The sequence below is a fragment of the Stenella coeruleoalba genome, assembly GCF_951394435.1.
Source record: "Stenella coeruleoalba genome assembly, chromosome: 1".
NCBI classification, from domain to species: Eukaryota; Metazoa; Chordata; class Mammalia; order Artiodactyla; family Delphinidae; genus Stenella; species Stenella coeruleoalba.
In genome coordinates, this window is record NC_137169.1 from 31,579,609 (window position 1) to 31,606,282 (window position 26,674).

Below are 26,674 nucleotides of genomic sequence, written 5' to 3' on the forward strand. Positions count from 1 at the left end.
GAAAGAACCTACCTCAACATAATAAAGGCCATATATGACAAACCCACAGCAAACATCATTCTCAATGGTGAAAAACAGAAAGCATTTCCTCTAAGTTCAGGAACAAGACAAGGATGTCTACTCTCACCACTATTATTAAACATAGTTTTGGAAGTCCTAGCCACAGCAATCAGAGAAGAAAAAGAAATAAACGGAATCCAAATTGGAAAAGAAGAAGTAAAACTGTCACTGTTTGCAGATGACATGATACTATACATAGAGAATCCTAAAGGTGCCACCAGAAAGCTACTAGAGCTAATCAATGAATGTGGTAAAGTAGCAGGATACAAAATTAATGCACAGAAATCTCTTGCATTCCTATACACTAATGATGAAAAATCTGAAAGAGAAATTAAGGAAACACTCCCACTTACCATTGCAACAAAAAGCATAAAATAGCTAAGAATAAACCTACCTAGGGAGACAAAAGACCTGTATGCAGAAAACTATAAGACACTGATGAAAGAAATTAAAGATGATACCAACAGATGGAGAGATATACCATGTTCTTGGATTGGAAGAATCAATATTGTGAAAATGACCATACTACCCAAAGCAGTCTACAGATTCAATGCAATTTCTATCAAATTACCAATGGCATTTTTTACAGAACTAGACCAAAAAAATCTTACAATTTGTATGGAGACACAAAAGACCCCAAATAGCAGAAACAGTCTTGAGGGGAAAAAATGGAGCTGGAGGAATCAGACTTCCTGACTTCAGACTGTATACAAAGCTACAGTAATCAAGACAATATGATACTGGCACAAAAACAAATATAGATCAGTGGAACAGGATAGAAAGTATAGATAAACCCACGCACCTATGGTCAACTAACCTATGACAAAGGAGGCAAGGATATACAATGGAGAAAAGACAGCCTCTTCTATAAGTGGTGCTGGGAAAACTGGACAGCTACATGTAAAAGAATGAAATTAGAACACTCCCTAACACCATACACAAAAATAAACTCAAAATGGATTAGAGACTTAATGTAAGACTGGACACTATAAAACTCTTAGAGGAAAACATAGGAAGAACACTCTATGACATAAATCACAGCAAGATCCTTTTTGACCCACCTCCTAGAGGAATGGAAATAAAAACAAAAATAAACAAATGGGACCTAATGAAACTTCAGAGCTTTTGCACAGCAAAGGAAACCATAAACAAGATGAAAAGACAACCCTCAGAATGGGAGAAAATACTTGCAAATGAATCAACGGACAAAGGATTAATCTCCAAAATACATAAACAGCTCTCGCAGCTCAGTATTAAGGAAACAAACAACCCAATCCAAAAATGGGCAGAAGACCTAAATCTCCCCAGAGAAGACATACAGATGGCCAAGAAGCACATGAAAAGCTGCTCAACATCACTAATTATTAGAGAAATGCAAATCAAAACTACAATGAGGTATCACCTCATACCAGTTAGAATGGGCATCATCAGAAAATCTACAAACAACAAATGCTGCAGAGGGTGTGGAGAAAAGGGAACCCTCTTGCACTGTTGGTAGGAATGTAAATTGATACAGCCATTCTGGAGAATGGTGTGGAGGTTCCTTAAAAAACTAAAAATAAAATTACCATATGACCCAGCAGTCCCACTACTGGGCATATACCCAGAGAAAACCATTATTCAAAAAGACACATGCACCCCAATGTTTATTGCAGCACTATTTACAGTAGCCAGGTCATGGAAGCAACCTAAATGCCCATCGACAGACAAATGGATAAAGAAGATGTGGTACATATATACAATGGAATATTACTCAGCCATAAAAAGGAACAAAATTGGGTCATTTGTAGAGACATGGGTGGATCTAGAGACTGTTGTACAGAGTGAAGTAAGTCAGAAACAGAAAAACGAATATCGTATATTAACACATATATGTGGAATCTAGAAAAACGGTACAGATGAACCGGTTTGCAGGGCAGAAACTGAAACACAGATATAGAGAACAAACGTATGGACACCAGGGGGATAGTGGCAGGGTGTGGTGGTGGTGTGATGAATTGGGAGATTGGGATTGACATATATACACTATTATGTATAAAATGGATAACTAATAAGAACCTGCTGTATAAAAAAATAAAATTCAAATTTCAAAAAAAAAGCTCAAAAGTCAAAACTTTTCAAAAAGTTATAGTCAGGGTGTAGGAAAGTGAATAAGGATATACTCTCACTCTCTTCCGTGTGTCTTCTATCCCATTCACCCCCCACAGGTAGTGGATTTCACATTTATTATTTCTATTTATTTTTTCCAAAATAAACACACCATTTCCAATTCTTCCTTACACAAAAGGGGGTACAATACATAATCTTTTGCACTTTCCTTTTATATTTAATATGTCTTAGAAATCACTTAATTCATAGATATCCTCCTCTTTTTTTGTTGTTTTTAAACTATACATTCATTTTGAGGATGAACCGTAGTTTATTCCACCAGACTCTTGTTCTGGTTGTTTCCAAAATTGTGCTATTAAAAATGACACTGTAGTGAATAATTCTGTGTTTTTTCCCTGTATTATTGGAAGTGTATCTTCAGAGTGATTCCTAGACTGGAATTGTTGCATCGGAGGGTAAACGGTTGTGTGGTTTTGTTAGATATAGCCAAGTTCCCTCCATAAGGATTTCTCCATTTTGCATCCCTAGCAGAAGTGTATGACAGTACTATGTATTTCCCCTGCAGCCTCACCAATAGAATGTATTGTCAAGCATTTGAGTTTTTGCTAATCTAATTAATAAAACATATCTCAATGTGTTTTTAATTTTTTATTTCTTCTCTAAGTTGAATATATTTTTATACATTTAAGAGACATTTATTTGTAAATCATTGGTTTATGTATTTTGCTATCATCTGCCAAGAGTTTGATCTTTTTTTTCTTTCAACTTAACAAGAGTTCTGTATTAGGGAAATTAGGCCTTTATAACATGTTAGAAATATTTTCTCACAGTTTGTCCTTTGCCTTTTGACTTTGCTTATGGTGTTTTTGGCCATATAAAAGTTTTTTTTTTTTTTAATTTTTACACAATAGATTTTATCACTTTTTTTTAAACTGAAATATAGTTGACATTACAATATTATGTTAGTTTCAGGTGTACAACATAGTGACTCAACATTTAAATATATAATGAAATGATTACCATGGTAAGGCTAGTAACCATCTGTCCCCATTCAGAGTTATTACAGTGTTATTGACCATGTTCCTTATGCTGTATATTACATCCCCATGACTTAAATTTATTTTATAACTGGAAGTTTGCGCCTCTTAATTCCCTTCACCCATTTCACCCATTCTCCTAACCTTCTTCCCTCTAACAACCACCTGTTTGTTCTCTGTATTTATGAGTCTGTTTTTGTTTGTTTGTTCGTTCATTTGTTTTGTTTTTGAGATTTCAAGTATGAGATCAACAGTATTTGTCTTTCTCTGACTTATTTCAGTTAGCATGATATACTCTAGATCTATCCATGTTGTCACAGATGGCAAGATTTCATGCTTTTTTATGGCTGAGTAATATTCCATTGTGTGTGTGTGTGTGTGTGTGTGTGAGAGAGAGAGAGAGAGAGAGAGAGAGAGAGAGAGATCGATCTTCTTTATCCATTTAGATTTATATTCTGGGGTTTCTGTTCTATTCCACTGATGTATACGTCTGTTTTTGTGCCAGTACTGTACTGTTGTGATTACTGTAACTTTGTAGTATAGCTTGAAACCAGAGATATCACTCTTTCATTGAAGTTGTATTTTTAGTCATAGTTTGAAAGCCTTTTGCCACACCCAGGTTATGATGGAATCTACCCAATGGTTTCCTTTTTTCTTTTCTTTTTTTTCTTTTACATTTGAATACTTTAACAATTTAAGTTTATTGTGAGGTATAGTATGAGCTGTGAATACAAGTTCATCTTTTTTCAAAGTTCTATATAGTTACTCCCAATATCATTTATTGGAAAAGTCTGTCTTTACCCCAGTGATTTGAGAATCTGTCTTTAGCACATACAAAATGTCTTATGTATTGAAGTTTATTTCTTGATTTTCTATTCTATTTCACTGGTCTTTCTATTCATTAAGAATAGCATACTATTTTTAATTTTAGAGGCTTTCTGGTATGTTTTACTATCTGGTAAGGCTAATCTCCCTTATTTCTTTTTTCATTTTTTCTTTTTTTCTTTTTCAGGATTTCTCATAGCTATAATTGTACATTTATTCTTACATATGAACATTAGAATCAACTTTATCAGCCCTAGAGAAAAGAGTTGGTATATTTGTTTGGCTCACATGACTTTACTCATTCACACATGCATATATGCACACATAGATGCATACATACACATACGCACATAGCTTTATGGACATCTTTCCTTTTTTTCCAGGTCTGCTTTCATGTCTTTCAGAAGTCTTTTAAAGTTTTATTTATAAAGGTTTTGTACTGTTCCTAAAATTGTACGTTTTGTGTTGCTATTATATTATTCTTGATTTTTATATGTTGATTTTATATTCTTGCTTATTGGATTACTTCATTGTTCAATTTGGTTGTATTGTTGATTCTCTGAGGTTTTACAAATATACTTTCATGTAATCTGCAAATATAGTTGTACCTCTTCAAATTCTTATGCCACAAATTGTTTCCTCCTACCTAATTGCATTGGCTAATACTGTCAATACAGTGTTAAATAATAGTGAAGAGTGTGTTTACCTGTTTTAAAGAAGAGACAGACTGCAGAAGCTTAGAGAAGTTCAATAGCTTAAGATCACAAGGGCAAAGCCATGATTGACTTTCAGGTCTGTTGTACTCCAGAAACTTCCATTCTTTTTATTCTCTCATGCTGCCTCTGGAATCTTTAAAGATTTGTTTAAAGGAGACAAGACTCCTTTGTAATTTCCAGCCACTCTCAGGTGGATTGGAGAAATCCTACATATTTAATGTTTTGATCTAGCAGTTGACCCGGTGAACATGCCTCTTTTCTTTTTTTTTTTTTTGTTTTTGTTTTTGTTTTGTTTTGTGTTTTGCGATATGCGGGCCTCTCACTGCTGTGACCTCTCTTGCCGCGGAGCACAGGCTCCGGACACGCAGGCCCAGCGGCCATGGCTCACGGGCCCAGCCGCTCCGCGGCATGTGGGATCCTCCCGGACCAGGGCACGAACCCGCGTCCCCTGCATCGGCAGGCGGACCCTCAACCACTGTGCCACCAGGGAAGCCCCATGCCTCTTTTCTTGTTCCCTCTTTTTCTACAAGTAAGGGAGAACATGCCCCAGCTTTAATCTAGATATCTTTCATTCTTTAGAGTCATTATTTACAAGGACCAGAGGATTGAATACATTTCCTTGTTTCCTTGACAGGAGCTCAATTTGGAAATGGAAGACCAACAGGAGAACCTGGATACTCTTGAGTACCTGGTCACTGACCTGAGCTCCTGTGGCTTTGCCCTGGACCTGTCCCAGCACCAGGACAGGGTACAGAACCTCAAAAAGGACTTCACAGAGCTACAGAAGACAGTTAAAGAAAGGTGAGTTTTCATATGTATGGATCAGTGTCATGGAGCTAATTTTTTCTTGCTTTTGAATGAAATGACTTTCTCCTCCTTCCTTCTTCACCAGAAAAGATGGCATCAAAATTCTGCTACTGAGCCGTAGGAGATTGGAAAGTGCCTCTTTCAGACAAAGCTATTCAGTCTACTTAATGCTTAGTGGTCTTTCTGTTAGTAAATAGTGAGTTTCTTCTCAGTAATGGGATTCAGTTCCCCCTGAGTACAATCAAAAGTCCAGGTCACCTGGACCAAACAGAACAAATTTGGGGCAGCAAGTTGGATTGTGGCAGGATTTGAAATAATGAGAAAAATTGGAAGAGACTTCCCAGACATAATTAAGGATTATATTGGAACTCACACTGCTTGTTTTGACCACATTTAAGTTGCTGTTACGGAGGAGTTTCTGGATTCTTCTTTTAAGGCAAACATGGGAATATACAACAAAGGTAGATGATTTCAGGTTATTAGCTCACAGTTGAAAAGCCGTAATTCCTCCATTAGAAAGCCTCACGTGGGTTTAAAAGCTTGATAAGACTTCTCTTGGTTTAGCCATAAATATCTCGATTTAGCAGATGATGGCTTTAGTGACTAGGGGAAAGCAGTTGCTCAAATCACCACTGTAAGCAGCGGTTATTTAGTGCAGGTGAAAGGGACAGGACAAAGGCCACGAAGGCTTTGTTTTTCTTGCCCTCAGCTGAGGGCTATGTAGCTATATGAAGAGCCAGGATCTCTGGCTTGAAGTCTAATAGATGTGACCATTTCCAAAACTTAATTTCAAAACTGAATTCTCCTTTCTCCTTGATTTATTTTACTCATTGGTATGCTTAGCCTAACTTCTCTGAGCCTCAATTTTGGCATCTTCCTTGTTAAAGGAATTAGCATTTGAATTGGGCCTTGAAAGAGTCAAATACCTAAAAAGTAGCAGAGCTGGCCTTGAGATCCAAAGCCTGCATTCTTTCCATTGTATCATAGTACCTAAATAGCAGGCTCCCTTTAGTTTTTCTCATTTTCACTTTAGCCTAGAGTAAGATTGAAGACTCCTTTCCCCAGAAATGTCCAAACAAGGGCAACAGATCCCTTAGTTTGATGCTCTCCTACATTATATGTGGTTGTTTAGCCAGAGCTGCCATGGAAAAGATTATGAGAAGGAAAGGCCCTGTTAGGAAACTGATGCCTGGAGTCCTAGAATGAATATAGTTTTAGTTCACGTTGACTTCTTTACAAGCTTAGTCTGGCAAGTAACAAGTTGTCTCTGTTGACAGAGAGGAAGATGCATCATCTTGCCAGCAGCAATTAGATGAATTCCGGAAGCTGGTTAGGACTTGCCAGAAATGGCTGAAGGAAACTGAAGGGAGTATTCCACCTACAGAGACTTTCATGAGCACTAAAGAGCTGGAAAAACAGATTGAACACCTGAAGGTAGGTGAACAAAGTCTCTCCAGGAATCAGGCTGGACAGCAGTTTGGAATCTTGTGTGGACTCATTTCCACCTGTGGTGGGCAAATGGTATGAGAAATCCAAATTATCCATGTGTATCAGAATAGCAGTTCCTCCATTTTCTCCACGTGAGTCCAGCCTACCCCTACCCAAGCACTGAGCACCAAAACATCTCCTATTTAAAAGCCAAAACCAAAAAAGTAATCTGGGAATGGTATCTATAAAGTTTCAGCTGTCTTGGGGATGCCTGTCATGCTGTGGCAGGTCATAAAAAAGACAGTTGTCAGAGTCCAGTCTTGAGAAGATTACACTCCTGTTGTATGTTTGAGAATTAGACAATTATATGTGAGCAAGTGACCAGATATGTGATCAGAAAATTGAGGAGAGAATTTCTCCTCAACTAATAAAGGAAAAGTTACAATCACATGGTTGGAATGTACCTGCATGGTACATCAGCCTTTCTCCCATCTGTTGCAGAATCCCTTCTCTCCTATATTTGATTCATAGTCATCCAGCTCTATTTGCACCTCTAACATGTTTCTTACTTTTGTTGAAACCAGTCTCCAACTAACGCTCATGCATTTGTCCTTATTTTCTTAGTAAAACAGGATTTATCTTGAATAGATGAAAGAGAAGAGCTTTCACAGAGAGAGTGCCAGGAGCATTTGCCGTGGGGAGTTCCCTAGGACAGAGGTTCCCTGATTTCTTGGTTCATGGTTCCCTTTATGTTTCAAGACATTTTTCATGGCATTTCAAGGCAAAAACCAAACAAACAAAAAAACACCCAAAAAACTGAAAAACCTCACTTACTAAGTGGTCAGGTCCCAACAGCTTAACAGTAGTTGTTCACATGGTGTCCAACAGATGTCACTGTTTTTCCCTCAAAAATTTAAAGTATCCTGTGAGTCAGTGCATAGTTTGGGAACTGCTGGCTCTTTGGAATCAAGAGTGACTAATAAAAGAACTGACACACTCTGAATTGGCAAGGTTCAGCTTGAAGCTGGGCAGCATGAGCTTGCCAGATGTTCATGGCTCGATGTCATTCTCTGCCGCTGCTTTGTAGCTTGAAGTCAAAAGCAAACTAAGTAGATTGTGAGGGAGATTCAGGATGGAGGAAGGGATTGAAGGCTAGGATGGTGTCCCAGCTTGGAAAAGAGTAAAATTCTACTTCTGTAGCAGGCAGTTCACAGCTTAGAGACAACATGACCAGATACTTTTGTCTTAGAGCAAATGCCATTGTTTCCTAACAACTTTCTGTGGTGGTTTGAGCTCTGACTTCAAACCCAATATAAAATTCCCTTGAAAAGGCAAAGTGTAGCCTATGATTCTGTATGTTTCTCTACATCTCAATACCTAGCTCCTCATTTTACCCTCCAATTACCATTTCCTTTATATTCTTTACAAGCATGGTATTCCCTTTGTCCACCTGGCAAACTCTTACCTTAACTCCAGTCTTTCCTCTCTCCAGGCAGAGTTAGATGTGTGTCCTTTTGTGCTCTCAGAGTCTAGTGGCTGTGCATATTTCTGTAATAGCATTATCACATTATAATGCCATTGATAATCTGAGCTCTTGGTTTTAGGAACTGTGTCATAAGCCTATTTTGTATCCCCAGTGTTTGGCACAATGCCTGGCCTATATAGTAAGTGCTCAAAAAATATTTGCTTGATGAATGAATGAATGAATGAATGAGAAGGGCCTGAATATTCCAGGATATCATTCTCCCACATCTTGGCTGGCTAAACCAAGTTCTGGAAATGGCTGAATAAATGAGGACGATCGCTTAATGCTTATCAAAACTTTAGGGAGTGTATGTAGAACAGGTGTCCCTCCTTATGAGGAGAAAGCCTCCAGATATTACATTTTGCTAATTTGTTCTTTAAACAGGGTCTCCTAGATGACTGGACAAGTAAGGGAACTTTGGTAGAAGAAATCAATTGCAAAGGTACTTCTTTAGAAAATCTCATCATGGAGATCACAGCACCTGATTCTCAAGCCAAGACAGGTGAGTGTGGGCTCTTGAAAATGTAGTGAATAAATATCATTCTTCCCTTTGCCCTTTGGTGATGACTGCTTATTGAATAAACATTAGAATCAAGGTTGGATATGAAAACCAAGGATGTTTCATGAAGCAGTCTTCCCCTCAACCTGATCTGTTTTCCCATTTCCTTTGTAACATTGCTTCCATTTTGCAAAACCCCTTCCTGTGATGGGAAAAAGTAAAGGGACTAGTTGGCCCACTTAGAACTGTGAAATGAACATAGAAGGATTAAAATAGGATTTTCCATCTTGAGGAATTTCTGTCTTTTAAATATGTGAATGGATGGCTATGCATTAACTTTAAATTAGGGTCAGCCCTGGAGGGTATAAGCATGATATCTTGGGAGAGGCTAAGTGTTTAGGAGTCAGTAGTGGTACACCAGGAACTGACACACTTCTTAGAAGTGCATACAAAGGTTGTGCCCAACTATATGAATTATCTCTGCCTACAAATTAAGTCTTGCAAACAAAATGCATTCTGAGGGCTTCCCTGGTGGCGCAGTGGTTGAGAGTCCGCCTGCCGATGCAGGGGTCACGGGTTTGTGCCCCGGTCTGGGAGGATGGGCCCGTGGACCGTGGCCGCTGAGCCTGCACGTCCGGAGCCTGTGCTCCGCAGCAGGAGAGGCCACAACAGTGAGAGGCCTGCGTACCGCAAAAAAAAAAAAAAAAAAAGCATTCTGAGCTCACAGTCACTTGCTGGTTGCCAATTGGGATCTCCTAGGTTTTATTACCAGACTATGTTAATGCACTCCTATAGTCACTTAAATAGTAAGGGCAAAGTTTACTTTCTTTATTCCTCCTGAGAATGGCTACTTTCCTATTGTATCCTAAAGTTTAAAGATGTCTTGGAACTATCTAGAAGTGACAGCATTTCAGAGAATTGATGATTTTTATATTCTAACACTTAAATTTCTAAGTTCATTGACTTATTAGTGTGTGACATCACCCAGCAAACTTTTTCTATAAAGGGCCATAGAATAAATATTTTAGGCTTGTGGGCCATATGGTCTCTGTCACACTACATGTCTCTGCCATTGTAGCACAAAAGCAGTCGTAAACAATATATAAATGAATGGGCGTGGCTGTGTTCCAGTAAAACTTCACATACAGAAACAGGCAGAGGGACAGATTTGGCTGGTGCACTAAAGTTTTCTGACTTCTGGACTAGATCAGTGGTTGTTTGAACTTTTTAAAGTACTGTAATCTTTTTTAAAAATAAATTTCATGTAGAACTATAAGACAAATAAAAATATAAGTGAATTTATAGCGTTTATCTATTATGAAATTCATCAATGAGAATATTGAGGCTATCGGGACTTCCCTGGTGGCGCAGTGGTTAAGAATCTGCCTGCCAATGCAGGGGAAAAGGGTTCGAGCCCTGGTCCGGGAAGATCCCACATGCCGCAGAGCAACTAAGCCCATGCGCCACAACTGCTGAGCCTGCGCTTTAGAGCCCACGTGCCACAACTCCTGAAGCCCGTGCACCTAGAGCCTGTGCTCTGCAACAAGAGAAACCACCACAATGAGAAGCACGCTTGCCACAACTAGAGAAAGCCCATGCACAGCAACGAAGACCCAATGCAGCCAAAAATAAATTAATTTTTAAAAAAAGATATTGAGGCTATATTAGTGAATATGAAAATTTGGAAAAAAGAATTTTTGAATGACAGCTTCATTATTTATTTCTCAATTTTTTCCTTGGTTGCATTGTATCTAGAAAATACATTTCACACAGATAAATAGTTGCAAATGATGACAAATGTTTTTAAAAGTTCACTTTACAATCTGAAGTGTTAAGAATTCTCTTCCTACACAATTCTACCCTGATGAGAGCCTGCTCTGAGTAGATATACCCCAGCCTTTTTTGTCATTTTATTTAATGGAATTCATATGTGCTGTAGATGTTTTTCTTCGTATGTGAGTGGACACATGTAGGTTTGAAAATTACAGAGTGCTAATGAAGAACTACATCTTTTCCCATCAGTGACACTCAGAAAGAAGTTTAAATGTATGCACAGAGGTGCAGGAGCTACTCTATTCTCTCCAAAAAGCAGCATAAATTGGCTATATCTACTGGGTTAAAATGTGGTGTTCAACATAATTGAGATGTGCATGTTTTACTGCCATTTCTAAGTACTTAGGAATATATTCTGAATACTAAAATTAAACCAAACGTTTACAGAGTCCCTAAAGCACCTCCTCAGGGTGCTTTGAAAACCAGTTTGAAGATCACTAGCCTGAGTGCTCTTAAAAAGTTCTCTTCCATCTCTGAAAACCCACGCGTGTTCTAGTTCCTTACGGTCGTGGAGCTCTTTTGGTTTCGTAAAGTGCTTTCACATACACTACCTCACTACTTCTCACCAGTAACCCCATGAGAGCTGACAAGATAGGTAGTATTATCTTCATATCCCAGAGCAGATACCGAGGTCTGTCCATAGATTAGGGCTCATGTACTGAGTTAGTGACAGTCTTGGCTACGACTGTCTTCTCCAAATTACTAGTCCAGTTTCTTTTTGGTCATCACCAGACTGCAGTGGAATATGATCTTTTGGTTTGATCCATTTTTTAAATTGAAATTACAATAATGTTAACATTTAAAAGTTTTACAGTCATTATTGTCTAATATAGAACCTTGCACTTGACCTTTTCCACAGTGAAATCAGTGCATGTGAGAGTCTTATTCTGCCCTTTGAATGTTACATTATGTCATGACTATTCTTCACATTTCTTTATAATCTTTGTAATTACATGATCTGGTTTTTACTTATTTGGGGTACTCCTGAAACACAAGGAATCAACTTGGGGAGAATATAGGTGAAATTGTGGTAATTAGAAACAGAACCAAAGACCCTAAACAGAATTTATGGGAATGTTTATGAGCCAGATTTATTGACGCTTAGAATTTCTGTTTTCTGGTGGGGGAAGGGGAGCAGAAAGTCATGAAAAAAAAAAGACAGGGGATCTTTTGAAACAATATAGGAAAGGCTCATTTTAATGTCTTTACTAAAAGAATGCTGCTTTTTATGTCCTTAATTGTACTTATTGTTTATTTTTATTATGTTGAAGAACACTGATGTTAAAGTTGAACCTTTTTGGCTGTTTTATAAATCCTCCTCGTTCTTAAGTATGTCGAATGCCAGTCTAAAGACTTAGTCATTCTACTAATACTTGCTTCACAAAATTAAGGCAAGGTCCAAAGAATCCAAATTGGAGATTTAAGAAGAGAATTTGGATTTCCTCTAGAAAAGGTTAGGGTTAGGGTTAAGGAGCTGAAACTCCCAAGTGACACTGTTGCCCGGCAGCTAAAATGATTTGTCTCTTTCCATGAGTATGTTGTCTTGTGCTGTGTTAACTTCCTGATATCTGAGCTTAAAGTGAGTGCCAAAGAATAAATTCGGTGCCTGTATGTATTCCTAACACATTTGTCTTGCCTTGTTTGTCTCTCTGTCCTTCTGCTCAGGTTCCATACTGCCCTCTGTAGGAAGCTCTGTAGGCAGTGTAAACGGATACCACACCTGCAAAGGTGAGAATGCCATTTTCAACAGTGCCTCTTCATTGGGTGTGTTAGGACAGTGTTCATGTTTGCATCTGTGTATGTTTCCATATGTGTGGAAGGATTGCTGCCAGGATGGGTGTGAGGGTAAAAGTCTGGGGAGAAGCACCTGTGATGCCTCTTTGTTGCTAGCTAGAGGCTAAATAGGTTGGCAACCAGTGAAATAAAGTTACTAAGCAAATAAACTGGACCACTAGATAAGACCAATAAGGAAAGACCTGGAAGAAAATATATGCAAATCTTTGAATTATAAAGAAGCTATATTAGAGGTGGTCTAAATCTAGCCCTCAGCCTCCCAGCTAGGTTTTCTTCTCTGCAGTTTAAAGAAGAGGAAGTAGAAGAATGCCCCAAATCCTTCACTCCCTTCACTTTTGCTGCTCCCGTGTTTGCTTAGCATTTTATTTATACATCTGAGTGTATAATGCCAAAATCAGAAATCAGATTAATGAGAGCTCTTTTGCTTTTTGTATGTAAACAGGAACTTTTATGTGATTTAGCAGGAAGATCATCTCTAGTTCACTAGAAGGAGTGGGAGAGACACTTAATCCTGATGAATAATTTAGTGAGGAACCACTGGGGATGGTTGAGAGCTATTCCCAGTCTGATCTCTGTTTCTGTGACGCTAGATCTGACGGAGATCCAGTGTGACATGTCAGATGTAAACCTGAAATATGAGAAACTTGGGGAAGTGCTTCGGGAGCGCCGGGAAAGTCTTCAGGCTGTCCTCAGCCGAATGCAGGAAGTTCAGCAGGAGGCAGGCTTGGTGCTGCAGTGGCTGGAGTTAAAAGAGGAAGTCCTGAAAGGCATGGAGGCCTCTTCATCTCCAACCAAGACAGAGACAGTGAGAGCCCAAGCTGAATCTAACAAGGTACTGTGTTCCCATTAGCTACATCTCAAGCACTAAGAGGAAGGGGCGGCTGTACCAGTGTACCCACCTGAGCCTGGGGGCCTGAGAGTGAGACATGGCCAACCACCCAGTCGTTACGAGCAGCATGTTTGACTTTCAAATGACTCGTATGCCTAAACTCTCCCAGAGAATTTTCTTACCTGTGAAATTAGAAGTTGTTACACATCAGACTGAGAAACAAAACCAGATCTGTTTGCAGAAGGAGAGTAGCTCTCCTCAGAAGCATCAGTTCATTGAGAATGGGATCTCATTTTCCATGTGATGGTATAAGCCAAATCATTCCATCAAAGCACCTTTCCAACTCTTGGAGGGATCTAAACAGCTGTGATTGCAGTTCATTCTAAAGATTGACATGTAGGCCTAGGGAAAATGTCAGAAGAAATAAGACCATGTAGAAAATCTGGTAAAAATTTTTTGCCAAAAATTTTAGTATTCCTGTTGAGGCCTAGCATGTCATATCCTACAACTGCATAAACATCGCCATTATCGTCATCATCGTCATCATCATCATCATCAATTCCTGACACTTTTAGTTTATAGGGATTAGCAGTTTTCTTATTGGGTTACTGATGTGTTGTACATAAAAGAAATTCAAATCTTGCCATCTAGATTTTCCTTTTAATTAAATATTCAAGCAGAAAGGTTAAGCATCTTAAAATCATGAAACAATCATGGATAGAATCAGAAGTCGAGCCTGTAATTGCTGCCCCGTCTTCCCGTGATTTCCTCCACACTCACAGCTTTGTTTCCTGTCCAGAAATCTCATGGCATTCATGATGTTCTTTCTCCTAGGCCTTCCTGGCTGAATTGGAACAGAATTCTCCAAAAGTCCAAAATGTAAAGGAAGCCCTGTCTGGATTATTGACGACATATCCCAACTCACAAGAAGCAGAAAACTGGAAGAAAATGCAAGAGGAGCTCAGTATGTTATCACTGGGGTGTTAACAAATTCACTAAATTCCTTGTCTTCAAAGTAAATACAGGCTTTCGGCATACCCGATAAACAGGAGTGATTTTTAGTTAATTGTCATAAGCAAGCAAGAAGGGGCAGGGAGGGTTAGAGAATGAGCCTGATTGTGGAAAAAATTTAGAGATTGCATTCAAAGTATCAGTATTGGCTTTCTTGGGCAAGTCATACTGACAATCTGCTGTGACAAAGAGCATTGATGATAAAAATGAAAAATGGGAAATAATCTAAACATTCTGTGAAGGAATTAAATTATGCTGCACTCATAATATTGAACTATAAATGATGTAGGTGAATGTGTATTGGTATGAAAAAAATTATTGGCATGAAAGATGCTCATAATTAGTAAGCTTAAAAACAGGTTATAAAATAATATATATGTCGCATAAGGTATTTTACATGCGTTGTGTATGTATGTACGTACTTCTGTGCAGTTTTACCCCGTGTGTAGTTTCATATAGCCACCACCGCAGTCAAGATACAAAACAGTTTGTTACTTTAGTTAAAATTAAATGCAGATTATTTTTAACTTAAAAAAATATTAAATAATGCTCCAGGGGTCATTTCCTGTAGTATATTAGGAACGTAATTTAGGGACCAGGCTAGTGGCTGATGAGGGTAAAAGGACACATTCTCTCATTTCCTCTCTACAGATTCCCGATGGGAAATGGCCACTGAGGTGACAATGGCTCGGCAAAGGCAGCTGGAGGAATCCGCAAGTCATCTGGCCTGCTTCCAGGCTGCAGAATCCCAGCTCCGGCCCTGGCTAATGGAGAAAGAGCTGATGATGGGGGTGCTAGGGCCCCTGTCTATTGACCCCAACATGCTGAATGCACAGAAGCAGCAGGTCCAGGTGAGCAGTATGGCTGAAAGCTTTCGAGCAAAGAAATCAGAGGCACTTGAACCTGGGTCTGAATGCTGCTCTCAACAGGTAGATTTACATGACCCTGGACAAGTCATTTAACTTCTCAGAGTCTCCATTTCCTCACTTTAAATGAGATGCTTGTAAGGTCTTTATCATGGTGCCTGTCAAATAGCAAACAGTATTGTTAATATCATTAATGTCAGTAACTATATTATTAATATCGTTGACCGAGGCAGTAAGATGAGCAGATGGGAGACAGGGAACTTCTGACTAAATGATAGCATCGTATTTTATTTTCAATCCCCAGTGGTAGTGATCCACATTACTTCATGCAGTATCTTATATCTGCCAGCTTTACTTAAAGATCTTCTGCTGATCAGATCTCAGTACCCAACATTTGCGAAATTTAGGTTGGTCCAGTGATGTCATTTCCAGTGAGATCCTGCCTAGACCCTTTCGTTGTTCTGTAGCCTTCCCTAAACTTGTTCTGTTTCTTCTCACCACCCACCAGGTCCCCTAAGAGTAGTTTTTGAAAGAACCCTTTCTTTTAGCCCCTGCATCCATGTTATTTATCAAGTCCTATTTAGTCTACTTACAAGTATTTTTCTCATCCAGTGGTTTTCAAACTTTTTGATCCCAAAACCCTTTACACTCTTAAAAATTATTGAGGATCCCAAAGAGCTTGTGTTTATCTACTAATATCTATTAATATTAACTGTATTAAAACACTGAGGAATTTTTGAAGTATGTATTTATAAATTAATTTTTAAAATTATGATGATACAACCATAACACTAACATACATAACATTTTTATGAAAAAATAACATTTTCCAAAATGTAAAAAATTGAATAAGAGTGGCATTGTTTTATATCTTTGGCACATCTCTTTAATGATGTCTGGCTTGGGACTCCCTGGCGGTCCACTGGTTAGGACTCCGCGCTCTCACTGTCAAGAGCCCGGGTTCAGTCCCTGGTCGGGGAACTAAGACCTGCAAGGCATAGCGATAAATGAAATGAAATGAAATAAAATAAAAATGGCTGACTAATAGAACAGTCTCACAGATTTTCATATCTGCTTCTGCAGTCAATCTGTTGTGATATCGGATGTTGTGAGAGAACAAGAATTTTAAAAGGCAAATAACATCTTAGTATTATTATGAAAATAGTTTTTACCTCACTGACCCCATGCAAGGGCTTAGGGACTGCCAGGGGTCACCAGACCGTAATTTGAGAACCACCGTTCTAAGCTTCTCTTCTCCACTGTACATGCTGGTAGGCTGGATCTTGGGTCTGTTCCATTGCAGCAGCCCGCTAAAGGGCCTCTTGGTCTAGTTTATCCTCTACACAGTTATCAAGTTATCCCCTTAAATCATATATCTGAATATATTAAAATGCTTCTGTAGCTCTTGGCTGCCTATTGAACAGAGTTCAAATACCTGCTCACTGTGGTGCATGAGGCTTTTCACAGTCTGGTCCCAGTTTGTCTTGCCAGCTCTTCCCCCATATACCTGGGCTTCTTCCCACACCGGATAATGGGTTCTTTCCTGAACACACTGCACTCATAGATCTCAGGATCTCTGTGCCTTTGCTAATCCCAGGCCCTTCTCTGAACCAGCCTTACTCTCTGTTCTCTTGGAGAACTCACATATTCTTTATTGTGTCACCTGTGAAGCCTTTCCTGATTTCCCTCTTCTGCTCTTGTCATCCCCGGAGGAATTTACCACCTTTACTTCTTGCTTTCACAATTCCATGTTCACGTCAGCATTCTATCATTTTAACTTTTGTTACATTCTATTATAGTTCATTACTTGCACATCTGTTAGTCCTTGAGGTCCTGTTGTATTTATTTTTATGCAATGTAAGTGCTGAGTACTTTCCATAAGTTTTCTTGTTTAATCCTAACAACAGCCAAGTAAGTACTTTACTATCCTCATTTTGCAGATAAGGAAGCTGAGATTTGGAGAACTTTTAAAAACTTGCCTAAGTTTATACAGTTTAGTGAGTGATGGAGTCAGGATTTGAACCCAGGTGTCTAACTACAGAGCCTGTAATCTCAACTTCTTTGATGAGTGAAACAGTGAATAGAAATAAATAAAAAGGAATGGTACTTGCTTTAAAGAAGCTTTTTATCTAATTGTGCTATATTATAATGTGCAGATTATATGTGCTGGTGGAAATTTGAGAAAGGAACTAAGAAAAGTAGGACATTAAGAGTTGAAATGGCAAGCCCAGCCAGTAATATAGCTCACTTTGGGACCCAGGGTTCCAAACTCCCCATTCAGAGGCCTGGGTTTTGCCTGGCAAAGCTGACAAGTGCCCATCCAGTAAACAAACTTTGGTTTCCCAACCAAGGCCAACCTTAGTAACTGATGTTGAAACGGTATAGGACAAATAAGGAAAAGAAATAAAATAGACACAATCAATGATCCTTTCAAAACAGGTTTTTATTAAGCAGCTGTTAGAAGTGATACTGCATTTTCCTAGTAGCCTGGTCTTTGGAGTTTTCTGGTTTATTTTCAAAAGGAGTTGGCCCTGCTTGGCACAATCCAAAATCAGTTTTTGTTTTGACAGTGTTTTTAGATCTGTCTTTTCTCTCTAAACATCTTGGTGTCATTTCTATTACAGTTTATGCTGAAGGAATTTGAAGCACGTAGGCAACAGCATGAGCAGCTGAACGAGGCAGCTCAGGGCATCCTAACAGGCCCTGGAGATGTCTCTCCTTCCACCAGCCAAGTACAGAAGGAGCTCCAGAGCATCAATCAGAAGTGGATTGAGCTGACTGACAAACTTAATTCCCGTTCCAGCCAAATTGACCAAGCTATTGTCAAAAGCACCCAGTACCAGGAACTGCTCCAGGACTTGTCAGAGAAAGTGAAGGCAGTCAGACAGCGACTGAGTGGCCAGTCAGCCATCAGCACCCAACCTGAGGCTGTGAAGCAGCAGTTGGAGGAGACCAGTGAGATTCGATCTGATGTGGAGCAGTTAGACCACAAGATTAAGGAGGCACAGACACTCTGCGATGAACTTTCAGTGCTCATTGGAGAGCAGTACCTCAAGGATGAACTGAAGAAGCGTTTGGAGACTGTTGCCCTGCCTCTCCAAGGTTTAGAAGACCTTGCAGGTGAGGAATACACTGCTGCCATTATTAGTGGCAAGCCAAAAGGAGGAGTGGATTAGTGGTCCCAAGAATCTAGGGCGACCCTTAAGTAGCTTTTGGACTCAGAGTAGTGTTACTCTATCCCTTTGTCCACCTACAGTGAGGACTGCCGTGGTCATTACACATTGATTGGGCACTAGCAATATGTGAAGCTTTACACACCATAATCTAAGAGATAAGAACACTAATATAAATCTAGCCAGCAGGTAGAGATTCATAGAGGTACTTATAGGTGGACTTACACGCATACTTTCACTGATACTCACTTAGTTTCTTCATACTATATGTGTACGAACACACACATATACCATATATACAAAATTAGAACATGTTCTAGACTTTTTAGGATGGCCTTATACAAGAAAAAAATTGTCATTAATTTGTTGCCTCTTTTTCTAGAAACATTTATGGCTTTTTACCAGCTTAGAAGTTAAAAGTTTGCTTCTGTTACTCATATCACCTTACAAGGTTGATGTGAGGGTTAAATAGAGTATAGTAAATGAAGGAGCCTCGCTGTGTGCTTCTTTTATGGTAGACCCTCAATTAGCATTAGTTTCCTTTTCCTAAGATTAGACCATGTACTCTCAGCAAACATTTTAAATGCCATGTTCAGACTTGATGATTTAAATTTGATTTTCTCATTTCAGCTGATCGCATGAACAGACTCCAGGCAGCTCTTGCCAGCACCCAGCAGTTCCAGCAAATGTTTGATGAGCTGAGAACCTGGTTGGATGACAAACAAAGCCAGCAAGCAAAAAACCGCCCAATTTCTGCAAAATTAGAGCGGCTACAGTCTCAGCTACAGGACAATGAAGAGTTTCAGAAGAACCTTAACCAACACAGTGGTTCCTATGAGGTGATTGTGGCAGAAGGAGAATCTCTGCTTCTTTCTGTACCTCCTGGAGAAGAGAAGAAAACTTTACAAAACCAGCTCTTTGAGCTCAAAAGCCATTGGGAAGAGCTTAGTAAAAAAACTGCAGACAGACAGTCCAGGCTCAAGGACTGTCTGCAGAAAGCTCAGAAATATCAGTGGCACGTGGAGGATCTCGTGCCATGGATAGAAGATTGTAAGGTCAAGATGTCTGACTTGCGGGTCACTCTGGATCCAGTGCAGCTGGAGTCCAATCTCCTGAGATCAAAGGCTATGCTGAGTGAGGTGGAAAAGCGCCGCTCCCTGCTAGAAATCCTGAACAGTGCTGCTGACATTCTGATTAACTCTTCAGAAACAGATGAGGATGATATCCGGGATGAGAAGGCTGGGATCAACCAGAACATGGATTCCATTACAGAAGAGCTACAGGCCAAGACAGGGTCCCTTGAAGAAATGACTCAGAGGCTCAAGGAGTTCCAGGAAAGCTTTAAGAATATTGAAAAGAAAGTTGAAGGGGCCAAACACCAACTTGAGATCTTTGATGCTCTTGGCTCTCAAGCCTGCAGCAACAAGAACCTGGAGAAGCTAAGAGCCCAACAGGAAGTGCTGCAGACCCTGGAGCCACAGGTGGACTATCTGAGGAACTTCACTCGGGGCCTGGTAGAAGATGCCCCGGACGGATCTGATGCTTCCCAACTTCTGCATCAAGCTGAGGTCACCCAGCAGGAGTTCCTAGAAGTGAAGCAAAGAGTGAACAGTGGTTGCATGGCAATGGAAAGCAAGCTGGAGGGCATTGGCCAGTTTCACTGCCGAGTCCGAGAAATGTTTTCTCAGCTGGCAGACCTGGACGATGAGCTCGATGGCATGGGTGCTATCGGCAGAGACACTGATGGCCTCCAGTCCCAGATCGAGGATGTACGGCTGTTCCTTAACAAAATCCAAGCCCTCAAGTTCGACATAGAAGCCTCTGAAGCAGAGTGCCGACAAATGCTGGAGGAAGAAGGGACTCTGGACTTGTTAGGACTCAAGAGGGAGCTAGAAGCCCTGAGCAAACAGTGTGGCAAACTGATGGAGAGGAGTAAAGCTCGGCAGGAGCAGCTGGAGCTGACCCTGGGCCGGGTCGAGGACTTCTATCGGAAGCTGAAAGCACTCAATGACATGACCACAGCGGCAGAGGAGGGGGAAGCGCTCCAGTGGGTAGTGGGGACCGAGGTGGATGTCATCAACCAACAATTAGCAGATTTTAAAGTAAGTCTTACCCTTGTTTTTTAATCTTTTTCTGTCTAATATGTGTATTTCTTTTCTTGTAACTTGGAGACCGATTGAGTGCACATCTTAACTTCTGTCCCTGGTTTCATTATTCTCACTTCTGTCACCACCATAGCACACAGTTTGGAGACTAGACAGTCTCTTGGACTTCTGGGCAACAGGTTTGAACATTTTTCTATTGTAATCTGTTTTAATGTTTATAACCAATTAAGGGTATGGAAAGAAATGTCCAAACCTTATTTCTTACTCTAAGAATCTTCTCTTATGATTTCTTGAGATTTCAGATTAACCAATTTTGTAACAATAGTGAATGTTTGTTGAGGGCCCTGTTTTTCGTATCGAGGTATGAGAATCCATAAGATAAACGTGGGCTCATCTTGCTAAAGTGTGGATTTTTTCACAGATTTCGAGGGAAAATTATTGATGTATTATTGATGTATTATGAGACAAAATGAAAAATTCTCATGAATTATTAAGACCAAACATGACACTTAAGAGAAATTTTCCACTTGTAGCAAGTAGTGCTTAAGACTACACCTTAGACTCCTCAAGAGCACAAGCTCTCTGCCCGTACGAGAGCTTGAGAAGCACTGCCTTAACTGCAAAAATATTTTGATTCTTTGCCTGAGTCAGAATTTCCAGTCCTGAGATTTTGTGAGTCTATATTAAAACAGCCGGGAAGATGAGAGGAGTTGACTCAAAAGCGCAAATTTGCCAGGTCTGGGTTTGGAACCCAGGGCTGTCTGCTGGGTCTTGGCTCTCACTGCCTGAGCCTTTCACCCCAAGACTTAACCTAAAAGCACCTCGCTTCCCTGCTGGAGGCCTGTTTGCTTGCTTCTTCCTTCTTGGTGCCTGGAGTAGATTTGGAAAGGATACCTTACTTCCATCACCAGTGGTGATTGTTCCTACTTACACAGTAACACTCTGCCATCAGAGTTACTTAGTTCTCTCAGAGCCCCTGCCTGTTAGGATTCTTTCTGTTAAAAACATGGATGGAAAGGTGGTGTTGACACCAGGCCAGAGCCACGTGGTCCCGAAAAAGATCACAGATTTGTAGGCAGGATCCAGATGTAGAAAGATGGCTGTTTCAGAAGGGCCCTCTAGCCTGGGGGATGTTTAGCACACTAAGGTGAGACATTGGCCGGAGACCCCCTTACAGGGCAATGTGGAGCAACACAAGTCATCGTATTTGGGATTCTTGAGGCACCGGGTGAGGAAAGGGTAGGTAGAGAAGGTTCAAAGCCATGAGCCCACATGTTATCCTCTGGGAAATGCATACAACTAATCCAGTGGCTGGGTGGCCTTTCCTGCTTCACCACGTGGGCTTCTCTTCCCTCTTCCATTGTAAGCCCCTCAAAAGGAGAGGCTCTGCTACAGGCATGCTTCATTTATCTGATTTACTTGGATCTGGGTTACTTAGAATCAACTGTCTAACCAACTAAATGAGTTTTTTTAGAAAATTGAAGCTTATCCCTTGAGGCACCAAAGTAGTTTTATCAAACTAGATTCTGGTTTATATGGAATTATTTTAACTTTTATTTGCCTAATTTCCTAAACATTATATTGTATGTAAGTTCTTATGAGTGCAGGTTAACATTACTAAACAGATTATACTGTTCTCTACTATGGTGAGGCTGCTTTGTACTAAATGTTCTTAAATTACCATGCAGTTTGAGTTCTGTATTGAAGTCCTTGTTTAGGGCCTCTAATTGCTGAACTGGTTGGGTTGGATGTATGTGTATGTGTATGTATGCATGGGGGGATGTAGTTTCTGCCTTTTCCCCCATTGCCCTGCTATCAGCTATTATTTCTCACTGCTTTACTTTTCACTGCTGTCACTGAGTCTGCCTTGAGCAGTCTGTCCCTTCCTTCTGATCTTCTGTGAGCTAGAAAACAAACTAAACGAGCCTGTTAAAATTGTATTAAATATGACCTAGGATATAAAAAAGAATCCACAGGCAGGCATATATAGTGTTTGGATTTGAGGACAAGCGATTGTTTCCTTTTCATTTAATCCTTGGTTTCTAGAGACATTCTGAATTTTGACGCTGCTGAAAGCTTTTGAGAAATTATTGGACATTCCCATATTTTATTTGTATCCTAGTGTGTAGCCCAGCAGCACTCAGGGTTCAGTAGCCGCTTAGTTGCTTGGGATAACAGACTTGTTTTGCTGCTTTCTAAGAAGAAGCCTCCCACCACCGACACTGTGGATATGGCAGCTGGGGCCAGTGTGTGTATCTGCAGGGAACTGGTGGTGACAAGGCAAGATGAGAAGATGAGTGCGAGAAGGAGGGTGGTGAAGTTGAGTGCCCGTGTGTACCCTCCTCCAGCTGGGGGTACAAATCAGAAGCCTGGTTCCACAGGTCCACCTTGTAAAGTCAAGGGCTTTGGGAAGAGTTTTTGCCTCCTCCCAGCAAAGGTTTTGAGGCAGGAGGGGAGGAACACAGTACTGGCTTAGCTCATGCTGAGCTCATGGGAAGTGAAAACAATGAGAAGGGAAAAGCTCTGTGTGTCAGGTCACAGTTCCCTAGAGGCTGAGCCAAGGGAAGGTCTTTTTGGACCCATTCTGAGGACTGAGTCATTTTCACGATCTGAGCGTTGAGTTCCTGGGTTAATGTGCGGAGTAGTCCAGCGATAGATTAATCTTCCCTCACACCAGCAGCAGACCAGATGCATACAGTGTGACTCTGCTTTCAGATTCAAATTTTTTTAATAAGAAAGAGCAGAGATGAAGGTAAATATTAAAAAAACAGTGTTCGCTTTAAGTTTTCAACTCTTGTCTTTTTACAATGGGATCACGCTCTCAGCACAGAATCTGCTGTAGAGAAGAGGGTATGAATCTGTGAAACAGAAACGTGGGCTGTGCTTTGACCTAGCTGACTCCACGGGGGATGGTCAGAATAGAGAAATGAGTCAGGTCTGTGGAGAACCCCAGGCTTACTTGGGACTGTGCAACAGTGCTGAAAAATGCTAGGAAAGGCAGTTAGCCTCTGGGAAAAGTTATTTCCTTCTTAAATGAATGTGAAAGTCTGAAAGTCATTATTCCTAGGAAAGACTTTTCCCTCGATTGCTTCTGAATAACTGATAGAATCTGGACAGCCAGCGAGGACCTATCAGATGGGAATGGAAGAGAGTCCTTTCCCACTAAACAAGCAAAAGCCTCAAACCTCCTGAGTTAGGCACTTTACTGGGTTCTGCTCTCTGTTGGACGTAGAAAGGAAGAAGCCATTCCAGAAATCACGAAAGAGAATATTGAGCATGTTTGCAGAAAACTGGAAGCAGAAGACTTTGGCTCATCTCTTCAGGAAATTCTGTTTTCCTGAACAAGAGAGTCTCTGATTAGTGAGGAAAAGGAACTGTATATATATAACTAGAGTCTAACAAGAAAGGAGGGACCTTTATTTCACTGAAACTTAAGTCAAAGAATTCCCCCAGGGTGACCTTCCTAGGAAGGGAAGAGAAAGACTCCAGATTTGGAGAAGAAATCTGTAAGTCTGATGGTAACAAGAAGCTTTCCTCATTTTGAAATTCCCTATGTAGGTTTTGTAATCAAGAATTGAGATCATTGTTTTTTGTTTTTTTGTTTTTTTGCGGTACGCGGGCCTCTCACTGTTGTGGCCTCTCCTGTTGCGGAGCACAGGTTCCGGACGCGCAGGCTCAGCAGCCATGGCTCATGGGCCCAGCCGCTCCGCGGCATGTGGGATCTTCCCGGACCCGGGCACAAACCTGTGTCCCCTGCATCGGCAGGCGGACTCTCAACCACCGCGCCACCAGGGAAGCCCAAGAATTGAGATCATTCTGAGTCTTACACCAGCCCCTCCCTTGCACCCCCCTCAGGAACCACACCTGCCTCTCAGTCAGGGCGTGTGGAGGTTTGGGGTTTGGTGGGCTACAGGTAAGGCAGCAGGCTTTCTTAGGACTGTTCTCAGTCCTGATTCAGTCTGAGTAGAGCCCAGGGTATCTGGGGACCTCTATCCTACTCTGAAGCCAGAACAAGAAAGCCCCATAAACCGGTTCATCTGATTTTTTGGCCTCATGGAAAGCAAGCATAAGCTTCACTGTGAGCACGTGTGAAAACCCTTGGAGGACAGGGCCTGCCATGGAGCTGAGAGACTGCCAGTTTGCACAATGATAGATATTCACTCCTTACTTTCAAATAATTACAAAGACAGTATCAGCTCATCTTCGTCTTTGCCAGTTAGATTTACCAGAGAAGAAAGCAAGTGAGGTTAGCATTATCTACCTGCCCTTGGAGAGAAAGGAAATCACACTTGGTGTGACCTGTCTGTCACCGGAGGTTTAGGTCTCTCCAGCTTTACAGCCGTCAGGATAAGATGAGTAGAACCTCACCACCCCTGCCTGCCCTGCCTTGTGCTGACCCTTGGCCTGCCTTGGTTTTTGCCTTCTTCCTTAAACAAGGCTACTCCAATAGGAACTACTGGGGTCCAAGGAAGTAAAACGAATGCCCTAGAACAGGGTTTCTCAACTTGAGCACTCCTGATATTTGGGGCTGGATGATTCTTTGTTGTGGGCAGCTGTCCGGTGCATTGGAGGACGTTTAGCAGCATCCCTGATCTTTGCCCACTAGATGCCAGTAGCAACCTTTCCCCAGTGTGACAGCCAGAAATGCCTCTAGACATTGCTAGATGTCCCCTGGAAAGAAAAATTTTCCCTTCGTTGAGAACCATTGCCCTAGATAGGAGAAAAGTGCCACCTGTATGTGGGAAATTTAGGACTCAGTTGGAAAAGGTGCTCGTTAAGATAAATATTGACGTGGCACGCTGCCTTCTGGTAATCTGGTTATGACTGTGTAGTTAGCAACACCCTTAGGCCGGGCCCTGGATTCTTTATTTTTGCTGGTGCTGATCTGTGTTTGGTTTAAAAACCTCGTCCCTTTTCCTGGCATCTGCGGTTTCTTTTGCGTTGACTGGTTGTTGCAGGTGTTCAGCTGAGCATTTCTGTGGAGAAGAGGAACTTCCTTTGTGGAAATACTTGAGGGAGCTTCCTTGCTCTGTGCCTTTAAGGGGAGACTACAGTCTGTCCTCAGCCCAGGAGCTCACAGCTCTGGCCGCTGATATTTATAACCCTTATGTGACCATCCCCCTCTGCACCTCCCTCCCCCCCCGCAAGAATTCCAATGCTCTGTAATAATCCTCTCCACCCACACCGTAGCCGCTGGGTGGGGAGAAGGTGAAGGAGCCTTTAAGACCCTTAAGTTTGCTTCACGTTGAACTTTTTCCAGCCCCATTTTAAAGTATGGCCATTAATATTTTAAATATCAGCACCACAAGCAAAATCCCAAGATTGTAGCCATTACATCATCTTGAAGGAGCCTCACGCCTCAGTGAAGGTAGTAAAATCAAATGGAAGGGCGTCAAGAAAGTGTTGATGGATTTCACAAAAATCCATCTGGAAATTTTGATAGCAAAGGGAAGATTTTAAAGCAAAAGCGAATATATCCTCAACCAGAAGGAAGGAGTGAGGAGTTTCTCTTTGAATTTACTGAAATTCTCCACATGTAGTGTCAGCATGTAGCATTTGCAACCAAGATTGATCATCATGTGAAACATGTGTGTCCAGAAAAACTGGAATTTATCCTGTGCAGAACTTGTGTTTATTGTTGATTTTTGATTAGTGGACGTGATTGAGATAAGCACAGACTTGCAGAGCGGCGCTGTTTCTTGCTGTGTCTAGAATGCATGGTAAGTGGTCTCAGCCTTAGCCTAGTCCTGGGCACTTTCCAGCTAACTGGCTGGCACACAAGCCATAAGTGGTGATTCTCTAGGAGGTACGATGAGTTGCTCTTAAGGGCATTTTGTTGTTAGAGGTGGTTGGTTTACCAGGAATAAAATCAGTCCCACAGGGAGTCAGTTCAGGTCAGGTCACTGCACCAAAGCATTACTGCACCAAAAGGCTGTCTCCTGCCAGACAGACTCTTCCCAAGTCTCAGCTGTCCTGGTTGGAAAAACCTAGCTATGGGGAGAATGTGCTCCCTCCCCACCTTCCTTATTACTTTGCCAGTGCCACTACCGAGTACTT

The 26,674-nt window shown here is 40.9% G+C and overlaps 1 protein-coding gene across 16 annotated transcripts in view; it reads left to right on the forward strand.

The window, feature by feature from the left end:
* MACF1 (microtubule actin crosslinking factor 1) overlaps window positions 1-26,674 on the forward strand; it is a 344,741-nt gene that overhangs the window by 241,408 nt on the left and 76,659 nt on the right. For 15 of the 16 annotated variants that reach the window (XM_079928860.1, XM_079928859.1, XM_079928851.1 and 12 more), the window contains 9 exons: window positions 5,382-5,548; window positions 6,832-6,988; window positions 8,892-9,009; window positions 12,505-12,567; window positions 13,224-13,465; window positions 14,297-14,426; window positions 15,125-15,324; window positions 17,964-18,459; window positions 19,143-20,614. In XM_079928860.1, coding sequence (XP_079784986.1) covers window positions 5,382-5,548; window positions 6,832-6,988; window positions 8,892-9,009; window positions 12,505-12,567; window positions 13,224-13,465; window positions 14,297-14,426; window positions 15,125-15,324; window positions 17,964-18,459; window positions 19,143-20,614 — 3,045 coding nt within the window. The remainder of the gene's footprint in view (window positions 1-5,381; window positions 5,549-6,831; window positions 6,989-8,891; window positions 9,010-12,504; window positions 12,568-13,223; window positions 13,466-14,296; window positions 14,427-15,124; window positions 15,325-17,963; window positions 18,460-19,142; window positions 20,615-26,674) is intronic. The other variant, XM_079928856.1, reaches the window with a different exon arrangement.